Source organism: Salmo salar, chromosome ssa12 (genome assembly GCF_905237065.1).
Source record: "Salmo salar chromosome ssa12, Ssal_v3.1, whole genome shotgun sequence".
Lineage (NCBI taxonomy): Eukaryota > Metazoa > Chordata > Actinopteri > Salmoniformes > Salmonidae > Salmo > Salmo salar.
The window spans coordinates 14,885,089-14,911,774 of NC_059453.1; the positions used below are offsets into that span (position 1 = coordinate 14,885,089).

The following is a 26,686-nucleotide window of genomic DNA, read 5'->3' on the forward strand; positions in this document are numbered from 1 at the left end:
TTCACTGCAACTAAGGGGCCTAGCTCGAACCATGAAAAACAGCCCCAGACCATTATTCCTTCACCAAACTTTAGAGTTGTCACTATGCATTCAGGCAGGTAGCGTTCCCCTGGCATCCGGCAAACCCAGATTTGCCCGTCGGACTTCCAGATGATGCAGTATGATTTATAACTCCAGAGAAAGTGTTTCCACTGCTCCAGAGTCCAATGGCAGAGAACTTTACACCACTCCAGCCGACGCTTGGCATTGTGTACTTGGCAGTGGGAACCCATTTCAAGAAGCTCCCGTCGAACAGTTATTGTGCTGCCGTTGCTTCCAGGGGCAGCTTGGAACTCGTTACTTAGCGTTGCAACCGAGGACAGACCATTTTGACGCACTTCAACACTCAGGGGTCTCGTTCTGTGAGCTTGTGTGGTCCTACCACTTCACGGCTGAGCCGTTGTTGCTCCTAGACGTTTCCACTTCACAATAACAACAACAACACTTACAGTTGACAAGGTCAGCTCTAGCAGGGCAGAAATTTGACTTACTGACTTGTTGGAAAGGAGGCATTCTATGACGGTGCCACGTTGAAAGTCACTGAGCTCTTCAGTAAAGCCATTCTACTGCCAATGTTTCTCTATGGAGATTGCATGGCTGTGTGCTCAATTTTATACGCCTGTCAGCAACAGGTGTGGCTGAAATAGCCAAATCCACTAATTTTGGTGTCCACATACTTTTGTATATATAGTGTAGGTAAAATACCTATCCAGGCATTGTAAGGTCTGTTATGCGTCAGCAATACCAATAACTGAGCGGAGGAACACGACCAAACAGTATGAAAAAAGAATGCTGTGAGCATGTCAATCAAGGAGGTTATTGATTAGCTGAAATGCTAGCACCTGGTTGCACTTTCCAGGTGGCAATTAAAGATGGCTGCCAATGAAGTAGCAGACCTCTCTGCTCAGCTAGAACGGCCAACACAACACCTACAGTACACACACCTGAATACCTGTTAAGCTATTTACTGTCCGTGATAGTAAACGTTAACACAGATGGCTTCTAGATGTGGGCAGGGACAGGCAGCAGGATCCCAGCCCCAGAGAAGACGACAGGAGTGCTCAGGTAAAGTTTTATATTAACACACACCTTGACGTGGGAGGAAAATCTACTGAACGTGGCCCCCTTCTCTCACTTCTGCATCTATCTACCCAGTACTTGACTTGGGCAGGAGCTCACGGGAACTGAGTACCGGCACCTCAAATGTTCTACTGCTTGAGCTCCTGTTCCTCTTATAAAATATTAGCTCACAAGTATTGTGGAGCTCCTGCACCTAAATATAAACAGTACTGTCACCTAAAATGAGTACCGGAACCTATTTCAGTCCAAGTCAAGCACTGTATATACCTCTTCCCTCATCTCACCGGCTGTGATTGGGAGTCCCATAGGGCGGTGCTCAATTGGCCCAACATCGTCTAGGTTTGGCAGGTGTAGGCCGTCATTGTAAATAATTGTTTGTTCTTAACTGACTTGCCTAGTTTAATAAAAAATAATCTCTTACCTCCTTTGCCCCTCCCTCTCTCCACTAATACCACCATCCAATCCCCTCCCTCTCTCCACTCATACCACCCTCCAATCCCCTCCCTCTCCTCTCTCTCTGTCCCCAGACCTCCAGGACACATACCTCCTCCATGGGGAGCCAAGCCCTCCTCTCAGTAACCTGTCTCTCCATGCCTCCTGGTGGTCCGGCAGGGACGAGCACAGAGAGACTGGGCCCTCCCTTGGGGTAAGCTTGTGCGTGTGGTGTGTACTTAACAAATAAACATTGTGGGTTTGAGAGTCAGTCAGTCAGGTGAGAATGTGAGTGATAGAATAGTGTGTTTTCTGGGTTAACAACTTATGCCAGCAGCATCCCACTGCTGGCTTCCATAGCACCCTGCATCCCACTGCTGGCTTCCATAGCACCCTGCATCCCACTGCTGGCTTCCATAGCACCCTGCATCCCACTGCTGGCTTCCATAGCACCCTGCATCCCACTGCTGGCTTCCATAGCACCCTGCATCCCACTGCTGGCTTCCATAGCACCCTGCATCCCACTGCTGGCTTCCATAGCACCCTGCATCCCACTGCTGGCTTGCTTCTGAAGCTAAGCAGGGTTGGTCCTGGTTGGTCCCTGGATGGGAGACCAGATGCTGCTGAAGTGGTGTTGGAGAACCAATAGGACCCACTCTTTCCTCTGGTGTAAAAAATATCCCAATGCCCCAGGGCAGTGATTGAGGACATTGCCCTGTGCTGTCTTTCGGATGGGACGTATGTACCTCTGCCTAAACGTCAGCCCTACAGGTAACTTCCACAAAGCTGTGAACGATCTGAGAGACAAGGCAAGAAGATCCCATGGGCCTTATCATAAGAGTAGAGTGTTAACCCTGGTGTCCTGGCTAAATACCCAATCTGGCCCTCATACCATCATGGCCCCCTAATCATCCCCAGCTTAGAAATGGCTCCTTCATCCCCTCCCTCCGTTCCCCAGGTCATTGCTGTAAATGAGAACGTGATCTCCGTTAACTTACCTGGTAAAATATGGGTTGATAAAGAAGAAAGTATTTTGTTCACAGGAGCAACTGGTTGAGAGAAATCAGCACGTTGCCAGACTACAGGATTCACTGAGACGCGAGCGAGAGAAGGTGTGTATCATGAGTTTGATGGAAAATATCAACCATGTTGATGAATAACCTTTTCCCTCTTGCACACACACACTGAAGGGTTCCAGCCTGCAGTCTCGGTGTAATCAGCAGGGGTCAGAGTTGAGGCGTAGAGAGCAGCACAGCGCCAGACTGAAGGAGAGACTAACCCAACTTGCAGAGAGACACAGAGAGAGAGGCGCCTGTAAGGATCTCTGTCTAACCATCTCTCGCACTTAATGTGCTCGCTCATATTCTATACCACTCCCATCTTTCTCTCTAAATTTCTCCCAGTCTCACACCCACACCATTCTATCACTCTCCTTGTACCTACCTATTGTAATGACCTCTGCAGAGAGGGAGAGGGCTTCAAAGGCCTCTGCATTTGGGTGGGGGAGGCTGTGAAACTCTCCTGCCATTGTTGGACTCATGGGCTTTGACACTTCACACCTCAGTGCTAATTGAAGTTGCTAGCAACCAAGGTAACCTTAGCATTCAGTCCTTATAAATAAATTGCAGTAATATATTTTACTTTCTCTTATTGGCTTTAAGGATCTGCCCCTTTTTAAAATGTTTGCCTAAAATGACCCAAATCTAACTGCCTGTAGCTCAGGAACTGAAGCAAGGATACACATATGCCTGATACCATCTGAAAGGATCTGGTAAAGTTATTTTTGTACCATCTTTGAAATGCAAGAGGAAGGCCATAATGTATTATTCCAGCCCAGGTGCAATTTAGATTTTGGCCACTAGATGGCAGCAGTATATGTGCAAAGTTTGACTTATCCAATGAATCATGCAGAATCTCAATTTTGTGTTTGTCCCATTTTGTGAATTCTTGGTTGGTGAGCGGACCCCAGACCTCACAACCATAAAGGGCAATGGGTTCTATAACTGATTCAACTATTTTTAGACAGATCCTAATTGGTATGTTGCATTGAGTTCCTTTTGATGGCATTGAAGGCCCTTGCCTTGTCTCTCAGATCGTTCATAGCTTAGTGGTAGTTACCTGTGGCGCTGATGTTTAGGCCAAGGGTATGTATAGTTTTGTGTGCTCTAGGGCAACGGTGTCTAAATGGAATTTGTATTTGTGGGCCTGGCAACTGGATCTTTTGGAATGCCATTATTTTTGTCTTACTGGGATTTACTGTCAGGACCCAGGTCTGGCAGAATCTGTGCAGAAGATCATGGTGCTGCTGTAGGCCCTCCTTGGTTGGTGAAAAATGCACCAGGTCATCAGGAAACAGTTGACGTTTGACTTTGGATTCTAGTAGGGTGAGGCCGGGTGCTGCAGACTGTTCTAGTGCCCTCGCCACATCTTTGATGAATATGTTGAAGAAGGCGGGGCTTAACTGCATCCCTGTCTCTCTCCCGCTCTTTGTAGCCATGGAGCTGTTGAACCCGTTGCCCAGAGGTCAGGTGAAGAGGGACAGACCAGCCAGTACCAACAGAAGGTAAGAGGCTGAGTCCAAAATGGCACCCTATTCCCTTTATAGTGCACTACTGTTGACTACTGGGGCTGTAGACTCAAGTTGGGACACCAGAGGTCACCTATTCTGATCCAGGAAATTGAGACACAGGCTTTTGTTCCAGCCCAGCACTAATGCACCTGATTTAACCTTCACACACCAGGAAGGAGGAGGCAGCGCTACGTGTGATGCTGGAGCGGCGAGAGGCGGAGTTAAGGGAGGCCATGAAGCTCCGACACAAACTCACCACGCTACTGCACGCGCTCAGAGCAGACATGGAACGGGTTAGAAGGCTCCTATAGCTCAGAGCAGACACGGACCGGGTTAGAAGGCTCCTATAGCTCAGAGCAGACAGGGACCGGGTTAGAGGGCTCCTATAGCTCAGAGCAGACAGGGACCGGGTTAGAGGGCTCCTATAGCTCAGAGCAGACAGGGACCGGGTTAGAAGGCTCCTATAGCTCAGAGCAGACAGGGACCGGGTTAGAAGGCTCCTATAGCTCAGAGCAGACACGGACCGGGTTAGAAGGCTCCTATAGCTCAGAGCAGACAGGGACCGGGTTAGAGGGCTCCTATAGCTCAGAGCAGACAGGGACCGGGTTAGAAGGCTCCTATAGCTCAGAGCAGACATGGACCGGGTTAGAAGGCTCCTATAGCTCAGAGCAGACAGGGACCGGGTTAGAGGGCTCCTATAGCTCAGAGCAGACACGGACCGGGTTAGAAGGCTCCTATAGCTCAGAGCAGACACGGACCGGGTTAGAGGGCTCCTATAGCTCAGAGCAGACAGGGACCGGGTTAGAAGGCTCCTATAGCTCAGAGCAGACACGGACCGGGTTAGAAGGCTCCTATAGCTCAGAGCAGACACGGACCGGGTTAGAAGGCTCCTATAGCTCAGAGCAGACACGGACCGGGTTAGAAGGCTCCTATAGCTCAGAGCAGACAGGGACCGGGTTAGAAGGCTCCTATAGCTCAGAGCAGACACGGACCGGGTTAGAAGGCTCCTATAGCTCAGAGCAGACATGGACCGGGTTAGAGGGCTCCTATAGCTCAGAGCAGACAGGGACCGGGTTAGAAGGCTCCTATAGCTCAGAGCAGACATGGACCGGGTTAGAAGGCTCCTATAGCTCAGAGCAGACAGGGACCGGGTTAGAAGGCTCCTATAGCTCAGAGCAGACAGGGACCGGGTTAGAAGGCTCCTATAGCTCAGAGCAGACATGGACCGGGTTAGAGGGCTCCTATAGCTCAGAGCAGACACGGACCGGGTTAGAAGGCTCCTATAGCTCAGAGCAGACAGGGACCGGGTTAGAAGGCTCCTATAGCTCAGAGCAGACAGGGACCGGGTTAGAAGGCTCCTATAGCTCAGAGCAGACAGGGACCGGGTTAGAAGGCTCCTATAGCTCAGAGCAGACATGGACCGGGTTAGAGGGCTCCTATAGCTCAGAGCAGACAGGGACCGGGTTAGAAGGCTCCTATAGCTCAGAGCAGACATGGACCGGGTTAGAGGGCTCCTATAGCTCAGAGCAGACATGGACCGGGTTAGAGGGCTCCTATAGCTCAGAGCAGACAGGGACCGGGTTAGAAGGCTCCTATAGCTCAGAGCAGACAGGGACCGGGTTAGAAGGCTCCTATAGCTCAGAGCAGACATGGAGCGGGTTAGAGGGCTCCTATAGCTCAGAGCAGACATGGACCGGGTTAGAGGGCTCCTATAGCTCAGAGCAGACATGGACCGGGTTAGAAGGCTCCTATAGCTCAGAGCAGGGTGAAGGTGGCCCTAGACACTGTTATGCATTTCCTCCACTAATGATTAAGGTTATGATTGGGGGAGGGGATGCTGGTCCTAGATCTGTACCTAGGGGAAACCCCTCCGGGTGTGTTTCCTGGTCCTAGATCTGTACCTAGGGGAAACCCCTCCGGGTGTGTTTCCTGGTCCTAGATCTGTACCTAGGGGAAACCCCTCCGGGTGTGTTTCCTGGTCCTAGATCTGTACCTAGGGGAAACCCCTCCGGGTGTGTTTCCTGGTCCTAGATCTGTACCTAGGGGAAACCCCTCCGGGTGTGTTTCCTGGTCCTAGATCTGTACCTAGGGGAAACCCCTCCGGGTGTGTTTCCTGGTCCTAGATCTGTACCTAGGGGAAACCCCTCCGGGTGTGTTTCCTGGTCCTAGATCTGTACCTAGGGGAAACCCCTCCGGGTGTGTTTCCTGGTCCTAGATCTGTACCTAGGGGAAACCCCTCCGGGTGTGTTTCCTGGTCCTAGATCTGTACCTAGGGGAAACCCCTCCGGGTGTGTTTCCTGGTCCTAGATCTGTACCTAGGGGAAACCCCTCCGGGTGTGTTTCCTGGTCCTAGATCTGTACCTAGGGGAAACCCCTCCGGGTGTGTTTCCTGGTCCTAGATCTGTACCTAGGGGAAACCCCTCCTGGTGTGTTTCCTGGTCCTAGATCTGTACCTAGGGGAAACCCCTCCGGGTGTGTTTCCTGGTCCTAGATCTGTGCCTAGGGGAAACCCCTCCGGGTGTGTTTCCTGGTCCTAGATCTGTACCTAGGGGAAACCCCTCCTGGTGTGTTTTCTGGTCCTGGGGAGAGGTCTCCACCAAAGGGGTGCACTTTATTTTTGCCTCAGCACTAACACATCTTGGTTCCCAGGACCAGGATTGGGGAACACTCAGTGGTGGAAAATGTACCCAATTTTCCTACTTGAGTAAAAGTAAAGATACTTGAGTCATTTCTTAAAAAAAAAAAAAGGTAAGTCACCCAGTAAAATACTACTTGAGTGAAAGTATTTGGTTTTAAATATACTTAAGTACGAAAACTCAAAGTATAAATCATTAGTTTTTTAAATTTATGCATAGCCAGGGTCACAGTATATCATTCAAACATAATTTACAAACAAAGCATGTGTGTTTAGTGAGTCCTCCAGATCAGAGTCAGTAGGGATGACCAGAGATATTCTCTTGATAAGTGAGTGAATTTGAAAAATGTTCTCTACTACTGAGCATTGAAAATGTAACAAGTACTTTTGGGTATCAGGGAAAATGTAAGAAGTAAGGCATCCATTATTTTCTTAGGAATGTAGTGGAGTAAAAGTAGTCAATAGCCCATACATGTAGCCCATACAACCCTTCATAGTGCCCAGATCTGAGAGGACTAGATGTGTGGAAGCAGTACAGCAACAACTTAATATCCCTCCTATCAAGTCCCTTCAGATGGGGCGGGAGGAAGGGGCTACAGATGGGGCAGGGTCTTGGGGCGGGAGGAAGGGGCTACAGATGGGGCAGGGTCTTGGGGCGGGAGGAAGGGGCTACAGATGGGGCAGGGTCTTGGGGCTACAGATGGGGCAGGGTCTTGGGGCGGGAGGAAGGGGCTACAGATGGGAACTGCAACTTGGGCACGGTCAGCAGGAGACATTTTGGAACGTTCAGCTATAAACATGTCACGTAGAACTAACATGCCTCTCGATACATAGAATAAGGAATCATGTCGGCTCTATTCATGGCATTTCTATCTGCAATATTCAGCAACATTTGGCAACTGAACCCAAGCCTGGGTATGGTGAGAGGATTGAGCTGATTGGCCGAAAGCTACTACTTTGTCACTTTTCCCACAGACCCTATTGGACACTGTGGGTGACCAGGAAGAGGATGGAGACAACGCCAAGATGCTGGTCCAGTCAGAGGAGTCCCTGGGCGACCATGTGACAGGGGGTGTGGTCCAGGGATGGAAGAGTGTGCAGAGGAGACTAGGGGACCTCCTGAGTCAGGGTGAGAGGGGATGAAGCACGAAATGGCACCGTATTCCCTATGTAGTGCACCACTTATGAACATAGGGCCATTTCAGACGCACATAGCGACTTGTAGGAGATAAACATGAATTTGTTTATGACTAAAGAAATATTCAGTGTTTTTTGTGCGTGTGTATAGGTCACGTGGCTGTGGGGACTGACCAGGATAAGCTCTTGGCCCAGCTAGAGACAGAGTTGGATCAGAGTCAACAGCTGGTCAAACTGCAGCAGCATCTACTACAGGTGGACTACAACCGCTACAATGTTACAAAAAACACTGACATGCTACAATGTTACGGCTAGTTACTAAAGAAAATGACACACGGTACAATGTTACGGCTCGTTACTAAAGAAACCGACACGCTACGGCTAGTTACTAAAGAAACCAACACACGCTACAATGCTACGGCTCGTTACTAAAGAAACCGACACACGCTACAATGTTACGGCTAGTTACTAAAGAAACCGACACGCGCTACAATGTTACGGCTCGTTACTAAAGAAACCGACAAGCTACAATGTTACGGCTCGTTACTAAAGAAACCGACACGCGCTACAATGTTACGGCTAGTTACTAAAGAAACCGACACGCTACGGCTAGTTACTAAAGAAACCAACACACGCTACAATGCTACGGCTCGTTACTAAAGAAACCGACACACGCTACAATGTTACGGCTCATTACTAAAGAAACCGACAAGCTACAATGTTACGGCTCGTTACTAAAGAAACCGACACGCGCTACAATGTTACGGCTAGTTACTAAAGAAACCGACACGCTACGGCTAGTTACTAAAGAAACCGACACACGCTACAATGCTACGGATCGTTACTAAAGAAACCGACAAGCTACAATGTTACGGCTAGTTACTAAAGAAACCGACACGCGCTACAATGTTACGGCTAGTTACTAAAGAAACCGACACACGCTACAATGCTACGGCTCGTTACTAAAGAAACCGACAAGCAACAATGTTACGGCTAGTTACTAAAGAAACCGACACGCACTACAATGTTACAGCTAGTTACTAAAGAAACCGACATGCGCTACAATGTTACGGCTAGTTACTAAAGAAAATGACACAAGCTACAATGTTACGGCTCGTTACTAAAGAAACCGACAAGCTACAATGCTACGGCTAGTTACTAAAGAAAATGATACACGGTACAATGTTACGGCTCGTTACTAAAGAAACCGACACGCTACGGCTAGTTACTAAAGAAACCGACACACGCTACAATGCTACGGCTCGTTACTAAAGAAACCAACACACGCTACAATGCTACGGCTCGTTACTAAAGAAACCGACACACGCTACAATGTTACGGCTCGTTACTAAAGAAACCGACATGCGCTACAATGTTACGGCTCGTTACTAAAGAAACCGACACGCGCTAAAATGTTACGGCTAGTTACTAAAGAAAATGACAAGCTACAATGTTACTGCTTGTTACAAAAGAAACCGACACACACTGGGGTTCATAGAAACACACAGGTATGTGACCAGCTGGGTTCAAACCCATGAAACAGAGGAATGTTAATCCGCTGAGCTAGTCTAGTCACTAATTTGGCAGTTAATGCAAGCTTTGAAATTTCAAAGTTACTTAGTCATCTTTCTCTCTGGTTCTCCATGTCATCCCCCTTTTCCATGTCATCTACCTCTCTCCATGCCCTCTCTCCATGCCCTATCTCCCCACGCCTCTCTCTCCTCTCCTCCATCTCCACCTACCTTCCCTCATCATCTCCCCCTCCCCAGGACAGTGTGATCATTCCGGTCCCAGCCGCTCTGACAGACTGCTACTTCCTGGAAGAGTGGGAGCGGCTTCAGGGCAGCTGGGCGGAGCTAGAACACCAGAAGCGGAGCTTCCATAGGGAGAGACGGGCCTTCACCGATGCCGCCATCCGATTGGGCCACGAGGTGAGGGGCGGGAGAGACGGGAAGGGGGAGGGAGTAAAACGGTCTCCTTGGATTGAAAGATTAGAGGGATGGGTGGTTAGGGAAACGGGGATACCAAGTCAGTTGTACAACTGAATGCAGTCACCTGAAATGTGTCTTCTGCATATAACCCAACCCCTCTTAGTGAAGTGTTTGACTGTGGTTATTTTATTATGTACTTACAGTGTGTCTCAAATCAATTCAAAATTTTATTGGTCACATACACATGGTTAGCAGATGTTGGATGTTATTGTGAGTGAAGCGAAATGCTTGTAATACATACAATAAATACTGCAAAGTGTCTGCCTGCGTGTGTGTAGAGGCGTGAGTTTGAGCAGCAGAGGGCCTGTGTGGTGAAGCGGCAGTATCTGTTTGACTCTCCGTTGGGGAAGACGTTGCAGCGTCACAACAGGAGAGAGAGCACCGTCCTCAGTGAGTCAGCAAAAATCTTGTTCTATACATCTACTGTATATACATACATGACCAAAAGTATGTGGACACCTGTTGGTCGAACATCTCCTTCCAAAATAATGGTGATTAATATGGAGTTGGTCCCCCCTTTGCTGCCATACCAGCATCCACTCTTCTGGGAAGGCTTTCCACTAGATGTTGGAACATTGCTGTGGGGACTTGCTTCCATTCACCCACGAGCATTAGCGAGATCGGACTCTGTTGTTGGGCGATTAGGCCTGGCTCGCAGTCGGCGTTACAATTGTTCCCAAAGGTGTTCGATGGGGTTGAGGTCAGGGCTCTGTGCAGGACAGTCAAGTTCTTCCACACCGATCTCGGCAAACCATTTCTGTATGGACCTTGCTTTGTGCACAGGGAAATTGTCATGCTGAAACAGGAACGGGCCTTCCCCAAACTGTTGCCACAAAGTTGGAAGCACAGAATTGTCTAGAATGTCATTGTATGCTGTAGCGTTAATATTTCCCTTCACTGGAACTAAGGTGCCGAGCCCGAACCATGAAAAACAGCCCCAGAACATTATTCCTCCACCACTAAACTTTACAGTTGGCCCTATGCATTGGGGCTGGTAGCGTTCTCCTGGCATCCACCAAACCCAGATTCGTCCATCGGACTGCCAGATGGTGAACTGTGATTCATCACTCTAGAGAACGCGTTTCCACTGCTCCAGAGTCTAATGACAGTGAGCTTTACACCACTCCAGCCGACACTTGGCATTGTATATGGTGATCCTAAGCTTATGTGCGGCTGCTCGGCCATGGAAACCCATTTCATGAAGCTCCCGACGAACAGTTCTTGTGCTGATGTTGCTTCTAGAGCGCAGTTTGGAACTCAGTAGTGAGTGTTGCAACCGAGGACAGATGATTTTTACTCGCTACGTGCCTCAGCACTCGGTGGTCCCGTTCTGTGAGCTTGCGTGGCCTACCACTTTGCGGCTGAGCCGTTGTTGCTCCTAGATGTTTCCACTTCACAATAACAGCACTTAGAGTTGACCAGGGCAGAAATTTGATGAACTGACTTGTTGGGAAGGTGGCATCCTATGACTGTGCCATGTTGAAAGTCAGTTAGGCCATTCTACTGAGAATGTTTGTCTATGAAGATTGCGTGGCTGTGTGCTCGATTTTTATACACCTGTCAGCAACGGATATGTCTGAAAAAGCAGAAGCCACTAATTTGAAGGGGTGTCCACATACTTTTGTCATGTAGTGTATATTGGGGATTCCCGAGTGGCGCAGCGGTCTAAGGCACTACATCTCAGTGCTTGATGCGTCACTACAGACACCCTGGTTTGATTCCAGGCTGTGTCACAACCAGCCGTGATTGGGAGTCCCATAGGACGGCGCACAATTGGCCCAGCGTCGTCCGAGTTTGCCTGGGGTAGTCCGTCATTGTAAATAAGAATTTGTTCTTATCTGACTTGCCTAGTTAAATTTAAAATTTTGGCCCATATAGCACAAACCCCTGAGGTGCCTTATTGCTATTATAAACTGGTTACCAATGTAATTACAACAGTAAATTGTACTTTTTTTTTGTTATACCCATGGTATACGGTCTGATATACCATGGCTTTCAGCCAATCAGTATTTAGGCTCCAACTACCCCGTTTATAATCAACAATGACCACTACATACTGCTAGATATTTGCAAAAGCTTTACTAGTTTGGTTTCAGCTATAGTTATTGCTTTACTAACAGGTTTGTCTATAGCATCGTCTTTTAGTCACTTCAGGGGATTTGTGTGTGTGTGTGTACGCTCGCAGATCTCTCAGATTCTGATCACGTGATCCTGTCCGGCTGCCGCCAGGCCACGCCCTCCTCTGCCGAGTCTGGGATCATGCCCTGGTTAGGGTCATCGGGGTCTCTGCAGGTTCATGGCAGGGTCAAAGTTCACACCCCCAGCACCCCAGAGCTCTACTCTGCCCTCCAACTGCCCTACAGCTGCAGGTCAGGCCCAGACATGTCCTGGCTCTGTTCCAAATGGCCCCCTATTCCCTATTTGGTGCTCTGTTATTGACCAGGGCCTGGTCAGAAGTAGGCCACTATATATGGAATGGGGTGTCATTTAAGATGTGGACCTAGTTACTAACTGTTTCATCCATCCAGTATTTGTCCTCTTTCTTCAATAAGATTGATTTTATACATATTTTATTAATCATTATTAGGGATTGAGGTAATCACAGATACTATATGACAACAGATGGGTTTTTGTTGTAGATTGGTGTGTGTGTGATAGACGTCACTGACGTCTATCTAAATTCCGCCATTACCCCGCCCCCTCCCATCCCTCCAACTCCGCAGGTCCAGTGAGAGTGATGCTCAGTCAGAGTGCTGGGATGTGGGGGCAGAGAGGCTCCAGTTCGCCGCCCCTGGTACTCGCCTGGACTGGTCATTTCAGTAGGATGGCTGTTTATCTAGTTTCCATTGTATGTTTTATAATACTTTCTGTTTCAGTTGTTCCTTTGTTTCTCTTGTGTTTTAATGAAATCGTTTTTCAATGTGATTAATAAAGATGAATTGTTTGACACGTTCCTTCTCTACTCATGATTACTGGAATGATTCGATGAGCCAGGAGAAATGTTACATTAACTTAATGGTGGTGGTAGTAGTGAACAGCAAGTTAGTCGGAGCCGTTTTGAATTTTAACAGAGAAAGAAGGCGACCTGCTCAGTGACATTTTGTTCTTAAAATGGGATATTATCAAACAGCTTCCTGTAACTAAGATTTAGATGTCCTATCAATTTAGACCCTAGAATAGATTCAACAGTTATATTTGAAGTGTTTTAATATTGTTGCGTATAACTGTATCCAAAATAGTTGTTCTTCTAAAATGACCAATTTAGCCGTTTGAAACCATTTGATTGGCTGTTGTCGCGTGTCACGGACTCCGCACTGCTGGCGCACCACACCATCTGAATGGCTGCTTTCCAAAACATGGACAAGCCCAAAGATGCATGTTGTCAAACATGCCTTCAGTTGAGTTCTCAATTAATTGAACCCATCGCATTGTTCAGAAGTTTAGACACCACGTTCTTTATTCTGGTACATTCTGATCGTTATCAGACACTAGTCTGTTGGGATATAAAAAATACACGTGATCGTATGAACGCTATGATTTGTCAACTCCAAGACCTACCGCCTTACATGGAGTCCGAATACAAGAGTTTCCAACCGTGGCGGGACTACATGAAGCTAGCTGACCTAGTGCGGGAGATGCAGTTAGGCAAGTTCACCCCAGAACCGTTAACCGTTGAGGGTCATGACTCCGGGATATGCTCGACCATGGTGGAATTTGAAGAGTTCCCGCCGCGAGCCTTGCTGTCACCGATAACACCTGTGGCGACACCACCACTATGGCACGAAATGGAACCCCTGGATTCCGAAATCGTCCTCTTGCATGAAGACGCTCCTTTATGGCCGAGCAGCACCGAGGGTCCCGAGCCCCCTACAGCAGCGTCCAGATCCCCCGCGGGCACCCGGGGCCAGAGGGAGAGAGAGAAAGCGACCCGCTCCAAGACGCCGGAGGAGGTGCCATCACCCGAGCGTCAGTTCTGCAGCTTCTGTAAACACAACGGGGAGTCAGAGTCTGTGTTTGGGTCCCACACTCTAAAGGACCAGGATGGGGATGTGGTGTGCCCGTACCTGCGGCAGTATATCTGTCCTCTCTGCGGGGCCACCAAGGCCCAAGCCCACACCAAGCGCTTCTGTCCCCGGGTGGAAAACACCAACTCTGTCTACGTCAAGTGATAGAAGCGCTAGCTCTGGTCCAGGCCGTTACTGCGCTCCCCTCTAGACTTACTAACAGAGGCAACTCGTTGTTGCGAGATGGGTGGGACCAGAGCTAGAGAAGCACTGAGGAGACTGTTCAGGCTGTTGTGTTGGCGACTTCCTTTAGCGTCTCTGCGGACAATTGTAAGAGGATTTACGAGTAGATATTTAGCTTAGACGCAGTTTGGAATAGACTGACTAGTTTGTAGACTGTGTAATAAATAGCCCGTTAGTCGTGTGATTTGTATTATTTATTTCCTTTACTTTTTCTCGTGTGTTTTCAACTATTGTAGCTTATTTCTATGTATTTATGACGTGTGGTTTTTGATTATTTGCGTGCCCGTGCACGTGTTCTTTACAACACATTTTGGGTTTCAGTTTTTACTTTAAAGTGTAAATGTCTCTGTCTGTGACCAAACTAACTGCTTCTTTACATGTTGCTGTGAGATTTTGTAAAACCTCAACCTCTTACTGTGTCGCCTACTGAACCGCCCTTATCAACAAACTCTCACTGCAGAATTAGACGTTTATCCACGTTTCTCCCTGCTATTTTGGGAGGAAAAACGGAAGTGTTGTCTTGTTTTGAGACTTGTTTTCCTGACTTTAAAACGACATGCCCTAATCTAACTGTACATCTGCAAGTCTACAGGCCTAATATCACTATTATAAGAACATCACTATTGACAACAAGACAACTGCTAGTTTATGACGTGATGTGCAGAGCTACTTTGTATTTCTCATTTACCGTGCTAGCTACTATTTTAAACTGTTATACTTGTATTTTAATTACTTTAATAGATCTAGAAGTGTTGTTTTTTTATTTTAAATTTTACTTTTCAACCTCGATGCCCCTTACATTGGCTGTACAGGACTTTAATGTTAAATCTAATTTCACTTTAAAGAACCTTATGTTTAAATAGAATGTTTGTTTATTATTATGCATGTCTTCTATAATAATAACAATAATATCTGCATTGGCTACTCCTGTGTGTCTTAATTATCAGCGAGGTGTCCCTAAAAAAGTGGCCCTGTCTGCACACCATGGGTGTATCCCAAATGGCATTCTATTTCCTAAATAGTGCCCTACTTTTGATCAGGGGCCTTAGGGCTGTGGTGAAAAGTAGTGTACTATATAGGGCTGTGGTGAAAAGTAGTGCACTATATAGGGCTGTGGTCAAAAGTAGTGCACTATATAGGGCTGTGGTCTAAAGTAGTACACTATATAGGGCTGTGGTCTAAAGTAGTGCACTATATAGTGCTGTGGTCTAAAGTAGTACACTATATAGGGCTGTGGTAAAAAGTAGTACACTATATAGGGCTGTGGTAAAAAGTAGTACACTATATAGGGCTGTGGTAAAAAGTAGTACACTATATAGGGCTGTGGTCTAAAGTAGTGCACTATATAGGGCTGTGGTAAAAAGTAGTACACTATATAGGGCTGTGGTCTAAAGTAGTGCACTATATAGGGCTGTGGTAAAAAGTAGTACACTATATAGGGCTGTGGTCTAAAGTAGTACACTATATAGGGCTGTGGTCTAAAGTAGTACACTATATAGGGCTGTGGTCTAAAGTAGTGCACTATATAGGGCTGTGGTATAAAGTAGTGCACTATATAGGGCTATGGTCTAAAGTAGTGCACTATATAGGGCTGTGGTCTAAAGTAGTGCACTATATAGGGCTGTGGTCTAAAGTAGTGCACTATATAGGGCTGTGGTCTAAAGTAGTGCACTATATAGGGCTGTGGTCTAAAGTAGTGCACTATATAGGGCTGTGGTCTAAAGTAGTGCACTATATAGGGCTGTGGTCTAAAGTAGTACACTATATAGGGCATTGTCTACAGGTGGACTTTAGATCTTAGTGGTAAAGGTGATCTTTATGTTGCAAATCTTTTCAGACTGGTTAGTTATAAAAGCAACATGTTTCATAGAGCCACGACTGACATGAGGAGATGTACAATAACCAAAGATTCACCTTAGTAATGATTTATTCAATAACACATTCTACAAAACACAGTAACTACATACTGTTCCTAACTGATGTCCTCAGCATTAGGAAAGACAGAGGAGAAGAAAAGAACCCTTAAATGGTATTATAGACCAGCATTATGATTATAATGTTGTGTCCATATAACTTGACAAACATTCAGTTCTAATCTGGGTTGATACTTTGGATCATTGTTCTCAAACTGATCTTGAGTTTTCAAGTCAAAACATAAATACAAATCAACTTTCAAGTGAGCCTCCGCTATGTGAAGACTGTTACCCATGAGCCTTTGGGGGCGTTGGGATGATGGTTCGTGTTTTTCCCCAATTTATTTTCCCTTTTGTAGTTGAACTATTTGCACATCATTACAACACTGTGTATATACATAATGACATTTGAAATGTATTTATTCTTTTGAAACGTTGTGTAATGTTTACTGTTCATTTTTTTATTTAACTTGAAACCTTGAATTGAGAAAGAGAAGAGACGGAGGAGGGCTTGGAGAGTTTACAACTTCTCCTCTCCTGTGTTAACTGAGGAGAGATCCTAATCTATGTGTCCATCTGAGCAGACAGCCATCTAGCCAATCAGAGCTCAGAGATCTGTGGGGCGGATCAGGCTGACTTCTAAAGTTCATTAGGTCAAAGGTCATCACTAGGAGAAAGTGGTGAAGAAGTAGAAGGACAGAGGGAGAGGAGGGAAAAGAGAGGAAGACTCACTTTAGGTAGGAGAGTTCTCTGATTAGGCCACAGACCAGTTCTGTAGCGTCTTCATGCCCTTCCTCTTTCTCCTCTTCGTCTTTCTCACTAGTTAAGGGGAAGAGAGAGACGGAGAATGGCACCATTCCCTATATAATGCACTACATTTGACCAGGGCCACATGTGCGCTATATGGGGAATAATGGTTCATCGTAGGCTTTACAACAAGCGAATACAAACTTCTGAAATAGTGTACTGGTTCTAGGAAGATAGATAAATGTATCTGACCAGTAATGTTACTGAAACAAGATGAAATATCTAGATCAGTGGTTATCGTGGGTACTTCAGGTGGTCCGCAATTTGGGAGGGATAAAAAACAACTATCTTCCAAAAATAATAATTGAGGTTACTGAGCTCTTCAGTAATGCCATTCTTTATTTTGTTTTACTGTTTACCCCTTTTCCTCCCCAATTTCGTGAATTGGTAGTTACAGTCTTACCCCATCGCTGCCACTCCAGTACGGACTCGGGAGAGGCGAGGTTCGAGAGCCATGCGTCCTTCGAAACATGACACTGCCAAGCCGCACTGCTTCTTGACACACTGCTCCCTTACCCGGAAACCAGCCGCACCAACTCTCCATCCCGCCAACCTCTCCTCCACACCCCTTTCCTCCAGCCATCCCTCCAACTCCGCAGTACCAATACTAATGATTACTGAATTGATTCGATGAGCCAGGAGAAATGTTACAATAACTTAATGGTGGTAGTAGTGAACAGCAATTTAGTCGACGCAGTTTTGAATTTTAACAGAGAAACAAGGCGACCCGTTGAGTGATATTTTGTTATTACAATAGGCTATTATCAAACAGCTTCCTATAACGAATAATTAGAATCTAAGTCCTATCAATTTAGATCCTAGAATAGATTAAACAATTATCTTTGAAATGTTTTAATATTGTTGAGGTGTTAAATTGTATTCCAAATAGTTTATTTCTAAAATGACCAATTTAGCTGTTGTCCGTTTGAAACCATTTGATTGGCTGTTGTCACTTGCCACGGCCTCCACACAACGCCATCTGATTGGCTGCTTTCCAAAACACGGACAGGTCAAAACGTGCGTGTTGTCCAACTTGCCTTCAGTTTAGTTCTCAATTCATTGAACAATGGTATCGTTTAGTTCTCAACTCCAACACCTACCGAAAATGGAGTCCGAAAACAAGGGTTTCCAACTGTGGCGTGACTACATGAAGCTAGCGGACGCAGTGCGGGAGATGAAGTTAGGGAACTTCACATCAGAACCGTCAACCGTTGACGGTCATCACTCCGGGATATGCTCGACCATGGTGGAACTTGAACAGTTCCCGTCGCGAGCCTTGCTGTCACCGATAACACCTGTGGCGACACCACCACTATGGCACGAAATGGAACCCCTGGATTCCGAAATCGTCCTCTTGCATGAAGACGCTCCTTTATGGCCGAGCAGCAGCGAGGGTCCCGAGCCCCCTACAGCAGCGTCCAGACCCTCCGCGGGCACCCGGGGCCAGAGGGAGAGAAAGAAGGCGACCCGCTCCAAGACGCCGGAGGAGGTGCCATCACCCGAGCGTCAGTTCTGCAGCTTCTGTAAACACAACGGGGAGTCAGAGTCTGTGTTTGGGTCCCACAGTCTAAAGGACCAGGATGGGGGCGTGGTGTGCCCGTACCTGCGGCAGTATGTCTGTCCTCTCTGCGGGGCCACCGGGGCTCAAGCCCACACCAAGCGCTTCTGTCCCCGGGTGGAAACCACCTACAACTCTGTCTATGTCAAGTGATAGAAGCGCTAGCTCTGGTCCAGGCCGTTACTGCGCTCCCCTCTAGACTTACTAACAGAGGCAACTCGTTGTTGCGAGATGGGTGGGACCAGAGCTAGAGAAGCACTGAGGAGACTGTTCAGGCTGTTGTGTTGGCGACTTTCTTTAGCGTCTCTAACACACTGTAAGCGGACAATTGTACGAGGATTTAGGTGTGGATATTTAGCTTAGACGCAGTTTGCAATAGACTGACTAGTTTGTAGACTGTGTAATAAATAGCCTGTTAGTCGTGTGATTTGTATTATGTATTTCCTTTACTTTTTCTCGTGTGTTTTCAACTTTTTTCACTTATTTCTATGTATTTATGACGTGTGGTTTTTGATTATTTGCGTGCCCGTGCACGTGTTCTTTACAACACATTTTGGGTTTCAGTTTTCTGTTTTTACTTTAAAGTGTAAATGTCTCTGTCTGTGACCAAACTAACTGCTTCTTTACATGTTGCTGTGAGATTTTGTAAAACCTCAACCTCTTACTGTGTCGCCTACTGAACCGCCCTTATCAACAAACTCTCACTGCAGAATTAGACGTTTATCCACGTTTCTCCCTGCTATTTTGGGAGGAAAAACGGAAGTGTTGTCTTCTTTTGAGACTTGTTTTCCTGACTTTAAAACGACATGCCCTAATCTAACTGTACATCTGCAAGTCTACAGGCCTAATATCACTATTATAAGAACATCACTATTGACAACAAGACAACTGCTAGTTTATGACGTGGTGTGCAGAGCTACTTTTGTGTAATTGTAATTTAGAGTGCTAGCTATTATTTTAGTGTTATACTTGTATTTTAATAGATCTTGAAGTGTGGTTTCTTGTTGTGTTTTTTTGACTTTCCAACGTGTATGCTACTTAGATTGGAGAGGAAGGCCAAAAAATGGTCGAAGACTTCAGTCATCCAAATCATAGACTGTTCTCTCTGTGGGGCCACCGGGGCCCAAGCCCACACCAAGCGCTTCTGTCCCCGGGTGGAAACCACCTACAACTCTGTCTATGTCAAGTGATAGAAGCGCTAGCTCTGGTCCAGGCCGTTACTGCGCTCCCCTCTAGACTTACTAACAGAGGCAACTCGTTGTTGCGAGATGGGTGGGACCAGAGCTAGAGAAGCACTGAGGAGACTGTTCAGGCTGTTGTGTTGGCGACTTTCTTTAGCGTCTCTAACACACTGTATGCGGACAATTGTATAAGGATTTAGGTGTGGATATTTAGCTTAGAAGTCGTTTGGAACAGGCTGACTAGTTTGTAGACTGTAATAAATAGCCTGTTTATCGTGTGATTTGTATTATGTATTTCCTTTACTTTTTCTCGTGTGTTTTCAACTTTTTTCACTTATTTCTATGTATTTATGACGTGTGGTTTTTGATTATTTGCGTGCCCGTGCACTTGTTCTTTACAACACATTTTGGGTTTGAGTTTTCTGTTTTTACTTTAAAGTGTAAATGTCTCTGTCTGTGACCAAACTAACTGCGTCTTTACATGTTGCTGTGAGATTTTGTAAAACCTCAACCTCTTACTGTGTCGACTAATAAACCGCCATTATCAACAAACTCTCACTGCAGAATTAGACGTTTATCCACGTTTTTCCCTGCTATTTTGGGGAGGAAAAAACGGAAGTGTTGTCTTGTTTTGAGGCTTGTTTTCCTGACTATTATTTTAAAACTATGCTCAAATCTAAATGTACATCTGCAAGTCTACAGGCCTAATATCACTATTATAAGAACATCACTATTGACAACAAGACAACTGCTGTTTTATGACGTGGTGTGCAGAGCTACTTTTGTGTAATTGTAATTTAGCGTGCTAGCTATTATTTTTGTGTTATACTTGCATTTTAATAGATCTAGAAGTGTGGTTTATTTTATTTTTTTGACTTTCCAACGTGTATGCTACTTATATTGGAGAGGAAGGCCCAACAAATGGTTGACGACTCCAGTCATCCAAATCATAGACTGTTCTCTCTGCCAGTGCACGGCAAGCTATACCAGAGAGCCAAGTCTAGGTCCAATAGGTTCCTTAACAGCTTCGACCCTCGAGTCATAAGACTGCTGTGGCCACCCGGACTATTTACATTCACACTTTGTTTTTACACTTCTGCTACTCGCTGTTTATTATCAATGCACAGACACTTTACCCCAACCTAAATGTACAAATTACCTTGACTAACCTGTACCCCCGCACATTGACTCGGTACTGATACCCTTAAACCAGGTGCTAGCTTTTTATGCCAATTCAACCCTGCTAGTTAGAGGCTGCTGCACTATACACACAGACATGGAATCACTGGCCACTTTAATGTTTATATGCTGCTTTACTCATCTAATATGTATATACCATACAGCGTAGCGTGCTGGTTAGAGCGTTGGACTAATAACCGAACGGCTGCAAGATCGAATCTCTTGATCTGACAAGGTACAAATGTGTCGTTCTGCCCCTGAACAAGGCAGTTAACCCCACTGTTCCTAGGCCGTCATTGAAAATAAGAATTTGTTCTTAACTGACTTGCCTAGCTAAATAAATAAAAAAAGTAAAACTATATTATATTCTACTGTATTTAAGTCAATGCCACTCTGACATTGCTCGTCCTAATATTTATATATTTCTTCATTCCATTATTTTAATTTTAGATTTGTGTGTATTGCTGTGAATAGTTAGATACTACTGCACTGTTGGAGCCAGGAACACAAGCATTTCACTACACCCGCAATAACATCTGATAAATATGTGTATGTGACACAATAAAATGTGATTTATAGAACTGCATTATTATTATAACGTTGTGTCCATATAACTTCACACACTTTCAGTTCAAATCTGGGTTGATACTTTTCATCTTTCTTCAATTCGATGGATTTCAACCTAACTTTATTGATCCCCCCCCAAAGGGAAAACCATTATTGGTGATTGAGGTAATCATTGATCTTATATGATAACAGAAGGACTTTTGTATAGATTGTTGCTTGTGTATTTATTTGACTGTAACTAAATTCCTCCCTCTCCCCATTCCTCTAATCCCGGTATTCCCCTCCGTCCCACATCGCTCTCTCCAAACCCCGATTACCCCAACTCCCGTCCCCGTCCCGTCCCTGCCTGGACTGGTCATTTCAGTAGGATGCCTGTTTATGTCGTTTCCATTGTATGTTTTATAATATTGTCTGTTTCAGTTGTTGTTCCTTTGTCACTTCCATTGTGTTATAAAATCGTTTTGGTAGTAGTGAACAGCAAGGACGTCGAAGCATAGTGAACAACAAGGAAGTTCACTGTATATAGACTTTTTTCTATTGTGTTTATCTTGTCCAGGTCGCAGTTGTAAATGAGAACTTGTTCTCAACTGGCCTACCTGGTTAAATAAAGGTGAAATAAATAAATATTAAAAAAGAAAAAAAGCAGTTTTGAATTTTAACAGTTATTTTACTGATATTTTCTTATTACAATTGGCTATTATCAAACAGCTTCATATAACTAAGAATTATAATCTAAGTCCTATCCATTTAGATCCTAGAGTAGATTAAACAGTTATATTTGAAGTTTTTAATATTGTTGAGGTGTAAAATTTTATCCCAAATAGTTGATCTTCTAAAATTGCCAATTTAGCAGTTGTCAGTTTGAAACCATTTGATTGGCTGTTGTCACGAGCCACGGACTCCGCACAACGCCATCTGATTGGCTGTTTAACAAAACACTGACAGGTTAAAACGTGAATGTTGTCAAATTTGCCTTCAGTTGAGTTGTCAGTTTAGACCCAGCGTTCTTTATTCTGGTACATTCTGATCGTTATCAAACACTAGTCTGTTGGGATATAAAAATACAAGTGATCGTATGAACGCTATGATTTGTCAACTCCAAGACCTACCGCCTTACATGGAGTCCGAAAACAAGAGTTTCCAACCGTGGCGGGACTACATGAAGCTAGCTGACCTAGTGCGGGAGATGCAGTTAGGCAAGTTCACCCCAGAACCGTTAACCGTTGAGGGTCATGACTCCGGGATATGCTCGACCATGGTGGAATTTGAAGAGTTCCCGCCGCGAGCCTTGCTGTCACCGATAACACCTGTGGCGACACCACCACTATGGCACGAAATGGAACCCCTGGATTCCGAAATCGTCCTCTTGCATGAAGACGCTCCTTTATGGCCGAGCAGCACCGAGGGTCCCGAGCCCCCTACAGCAGCGTCCAGATCCCCCGCGGGCACCCGGGGCCAGAGTGGGAGAAACACGCCGGAGGAGGTGCCATCACCTGAGCGAAAGTTCTGCAGCTTCTGCAAATACAACGGGGAGTCTGAGTCTGTGTATTCCTCCCACAACCTCAAGGACCAGGATGGGGACATGATGTGCCTGTACCTGAGGCTGTATGTCTGCCCTCTCTGCGGGGTCACCGGGGCCCAAATCGCCACCAAGCACCATTGTCCCCTGGTCGAAACCACCTACAGCTCTGTCTATGTCATGTCCAGTGGTGTAAAGTACTTTGGTGAAATACTTGAAAGTACTACTTAAGTAGTTTTTGGAGGATCTGTACTTTCCTTGGGCTTCCGAGTGGCGCAGCGGTCTAAGGCACTGCATCTCAGTGCTTGAGGTGTCACTACAGACACCGTGGTTCGAATCCAGGCTGTATCAGAACCGGCCGTGATTGGGAGTCCCATAGGGCGGCGCACAATTGGCCCAGCGGTTGTCCGGGTTTGGCTGTCATTGTAAAAACGAAGCTGTTCTTAATTGACATGCCTAATTAAATGAAGACTTTTACTTCACTACATTCCTAAAGAAAATGATGTACTTTTTACTCCGTACATTTTCCCTGATACCCAAAACTATTGTTTACATTTTGAATGCTTACCAGGACACGACAATAGTTTAATTCACACACTTATCAAGAGAACATCCCTACTGCATCTGATCTGGCCGACTCACTAAACACATGCTTCGTTTGTAAATGATGTCTGAGTGTTGGAGAGTGTCCCTGGTTATCTGTGAATTAATAAAGAACAACAAAAAGGTGCCATCTGGTTTGCTTTACTTTTTTACTTTTCATACCGTAGTATATTTTAGCAATTACATTTACTTTAGATACTGAAGTATATTTTAAACCATTAACTTTTAGACTTTTACTCAAGTAGTATTTTACTGGGTGACTTTCACTTATACTTGAGTCATTTTCTATTAAGGTATCTACTTTTACTCATGAATGTGCTGGCAGAGAGGCTCCAGTTCGCCGCCCCTGGTACTCGCCTGGACTGGTCATTTCAGTAGGATGGCTGTTTATCTAGTTTCCATTGTATGTTTTATAATACTTTCTGTTTCAGTTGTGTTTTTCCTTTGTCGTTTCCATTGTGTTTTATAAAATACTTAGTACACCTGATTCTATTTGTCAACTAAACATCAAGCCCTCATTGAGTTGAATCAGGTGAGTTTGTCCGGGGCTACAACAACAATATGTACTGTTGGGGGACTGGAGTTGGGAAACACTGATGTAAGGAAACAGACACGTTTCAATCTTGTCAATAGGCCATCTTTTTAAACTCCCAAATTAACAAACTACGTAGGGCAGTACAAGACACACAACCAGCTTTCTGGATCAGCCCAGTTCTTCTAGAATGCTCCACAGATAGACAGTCATCAAACCATTGTTGTCTAGGCCCCAATCACCATATGAGTCTAGGACCCTGAGATGGGCCGTTAATCATCACTTTTCTGTAAATCGAGGTTAGTGACCCAACCCTGGCAGTCTCCAATGAATTGATGTGTGTCCAATTGACTTGAGTGGTTTGCTATTATTCTATACATTTAATGTAAATAAATTGTAAATGGTCACTCAAAACCGGTTCAGGCCAATTTGACAACACAATTCTCCCATTCCATTCGTGCATGTACATAATGTATTTCAGCAGATTTCGTGCGTTTTTTTGTGGTTTCATTCGTGAGAAAAGACAAGAATTTAAACACGATAGCCAATTTTTTCTTCATTATTGAACGTTATGAATATACCTTAATGTTGTATTTATTTAATCCCGTTTTATAAATGGTGTTTGTATTGCTATATATACTGTTTTCGAAGTTTCTGAGCAGACTTTCTGAACAGAATTTGTGCGAAAAGACACAAATTTATGTGCGACTTAATTCGTGGGAAAACCATTTTTATTAATTCCAATGCTGTTTTCTATGATTGATTTCGCTTAATACTTTGGGATACTGGTGCACTTGTAGTCAGAAAGGCCTTTTTTTTCGTGAAGGCAACAGTACACGATATTCTTCATAACGCATTTCATATTTCGTAGCCTAAATCACACAGTTTTCTTCATAATGCATTTAGTACCAGTTAAACAGGTTAATGTAGAATAATAAATTATGTTGGTTTACACTTATGGCTCTTCCAAGGCCGTTTTATGATGATTTTTACGGTGTCAATCATGTCAGCGAGTCAGAAATGTCCGTTTCCTAGTAACGACTAGCACTTGAATGCTGTATTATGCTGGCTTCATATTCTCCTGGGACACTGGAAAATGGGAAGCCGTAACTCCGACATAATTGTGTTCAAGTTCTTTTCAAGTCGGAACAATTCTTAAACCAATAGATTTGCAACAACATTTTCTTCGTTTCACACTGTAATTCAAAATTTGAGGTATGAATGTCCTCCTTTAACCAATGCTCTATAATTAACAATGTCTACACTGTATTTCTGATCAATTTGATGTTATTTTAATGGACCATTTTTTGGCCTTTTCTTTCAAAAACAAGGACATTTCTAAATGACCCCAAACTTTTGAACAGCAGTGTAATGACTTATCTAGGATCAACTTTCTCTCCCCAAGCCGACCAGAAAATAATGAAAAACTGACCCAAGATCAGTACTGTACATAGGCAACTTTCAACCCAATGTAATGCAGAGCGCCTTCCAGCTCGTCAACACAATCTGCTGCAGGGGAGGTTACTTTCTGCGTTGTTCGGCATATCAAATCAAATAAATCACATTTTATTGGTCACATACACATATTTATCAGATGTTATTGTGGGTGTAGAGAAATGCTTGTGTTCCTGGCTCCAACAGTGCAGTAGTATCTAACTATTCACAACAATACACACAAATCTAAGTAAAATAATGTAATTAAGAAATATGTACACATTAGATCGAACAATGTCGGGAGTGACATTGACAAAAAATACAGTAGAATAGAATACAGTACATATGATATGAGTAAAGCAGTATGTAAGCATTATTTAAACATTAAAGTGGCCAGTGATTCCAAGTCTGGTGCAGCAGCCACTAAAGTGCAGGGTTGTGTAACCGGGTGGGAGCCTGCTAGTGATGGCTGTTTAACAGTCTGATGGCCTTGAGATAGAAGCTGTTTTTCAGTCTCTCGGTTCCAGCTTTGATGCACCTGTACTGACCTCGCCTTCTGGATGATAGCAGGGCGAACAGGCAGTGGCTCGAGTGGTTGTTGTCCTTGATGATATTTTTGTCCTTCCTGTGACATCAGGTGCTGTAGGTGTCATGGAGGGCAGGTAGTTTGCCCCTGGTGATGTGTTGGGCAGACCGTACCCCCCTCTGGAGAGCCCTGCGGTTGCGGAAAGTGCACTTGCCTAATCAGGTGGTGATACAGCCCGACAGGATGCTCTCAATTGTGCATCTGTAAAAGTTTGTGAGGGTTTTAGGAGCGAAGCTACATTTATTCAGCCTCCTGAGGTTAAGGAGGCGCTGTTGCGCCTTCTTCACCACACTGTCTGTGTGGGTGGACCATTTCAGATTGTCAGTGATGTGTACGCCGAGGAACTTGAAGCTTTCCACCTTCTCCACTGCTGTCCCGTCGATGTGGATAGGGGCGTGCTCCCTCTGCTGTTTCCTGAAATCACGATCAGCTCCTTTGTTTTGTTGATATTGAGTGAGAAGTTATTTTCCTGGCACCACACTTCCAGGGCCCTCACCACAACCCTGTAGGCCGTCTTGTCATTGTTGGTAATCAGGCCTACTACTGTTGTGTCCGCAAACTTGATGATTGAGTTGGAGGCGTGCATGGCCACGCAGTCATGGGTGAACAGGGAGTACAGGAGGGAGCTGAGGACGCACCCTTGTGGGAACCCTGTGACGAGGATCAGCGAAGTGGAG

At 45.3% G+C, this 26,686-nt stretch overlaps 4 protein-coding genes across 4 annotated transcripts; all 4 read left to right on the forward strand.

Moving 5' to 3' along the window:
• Window positions 1-883: 883 nt before the first annotated feature.
• Window positions 884-12,706, forward strand: si:ch211-286b5.4 (afadin- and alpha-actinin-binding protein B). The gene is made up of 12 exons (XM_045692054.1): window positions 884-1,104; window positions 1,647-1,765; window positions 2,595-2,663; window positions 2,742-2,865; window positions 4,045-4,114; window positions 4,293-4,413; window positions 7,731-7,884; window positions 8,044-8,147; window positions 9,662-9,823; window positions 10,162-10,273; window positions 12,069-12,252; window positions 12,607-12,706. Exons 1-12 carry the CDS (start codon window positions 1,035-1,037, stop codon window positions 12,704-12,706), a joined length of 1,389 nt encoding a protein of 462 aa, XP_045548010.1. The 5' UTR covers window positions 884-1,034.
• Window positions 12,707-13,407: 701 nt separating this feature from the next.
• LOC106564276 (nanos homolog 3-like) lies at window positions 13,408-14,225 on the forward strand. Its single transcript, XM_014130320.2, has one exon. It carries the CDS (start codon window positions 13,408-13,410, stop codon window positions 14,050-14,052), a length of 645 nt encoding a protein of 214 aa, XP_013985795.2. The 3' UTR covers window positions 14,053-14,225.
• Window positions 14,226-17,196: 2,971 nt separating this feature from the next.
• On the forward strand, window positions 17,197-20,123 carry LOC106564253 (nanos homolog 3-like). Its single transcript, XM_014130299.2, has one exon. The coding sequence runs from the start codon at window positions 17,917-17,919 to the stop codon at window positions 18,559-18,561; it is 645 nt and encodes a 214-aa protein (XP_013985774.2). The 5' UTR covers window positions 17,197-17,916; the 3' UTR covers window positions 18,562-20,123.
• Window positions 20,124-22,410: 2,287 nt separating this feature from the next.
• LOC106564274 (nanos homolog 1-like) lies at window positions 22,411-23,835 on the forward strand. Its single transcript, XM_045692055.1, has 2 exons — window positions 22,411-23,059; window positions 23,783-23,835. Exons 1-2 carry the CDS (start codon window positions 22,411-22,413, stop codon window positions 23,833-23,835), a joined length of 702 nt encoding a protein of 233 aa, XP_045548011.1.
• The last annotated feature ends 2,851 nt before the right edge of the window (window positions 23,836-26,686 follow it).

Bases quoted from the DNA above. Each gene is read 5' to 3' on its own strand.
- si:ch211-286b5.4 (XM_045692054.1), top strand. From the start codon at position 1,035: ATGGCTTCTAGATGTGGGCAGGGACAGGCAGCAGGATCCCAGCCCCAG. The intron at 4,414-7,730 runs GTTAGAAGGCTC...CTTTTCCCACAG, and splicing joins TCAGAGCAGACATGGAACGG to ACCCTATTGGACACTGTGGG. The intron at 9,824-10,161 runs GTGAGGGGCGGG...GCGTGTGTGTAG, and splicing joins CCATCCGATTGGGCCACGAG to AGGCGTGAGTTTGAGCAGCA.
- LOC106564276 (XM_014130320.2), top strand. From the start codon at position 13,408: ATGAACGCTATGATTTGTCAACTCCAAGACCTACCGCCTTACATGGAG.
- LOC106564253 (XM_014130299.2), top strand. From the start codon at position 17,917: ATGGTATCGTTTAGTTCTCAACTCCAACACCTACCGAAAATGGAGTCC.
- LOC106564274 (XM_045692055.1), top strand. From the start codon at position 22,411: ATGAACGCTATGATTTGTCAACTCCAAGACCTACCGCCTTACATGGAG. The intron at 23,060-23,782 runs GTGAAATACTTG...ATGTGCTGGCAG, and splicing joins CAGTGGTGTAAAGTACTTTG to AGAGGCTCCAGTTCGCCGCC.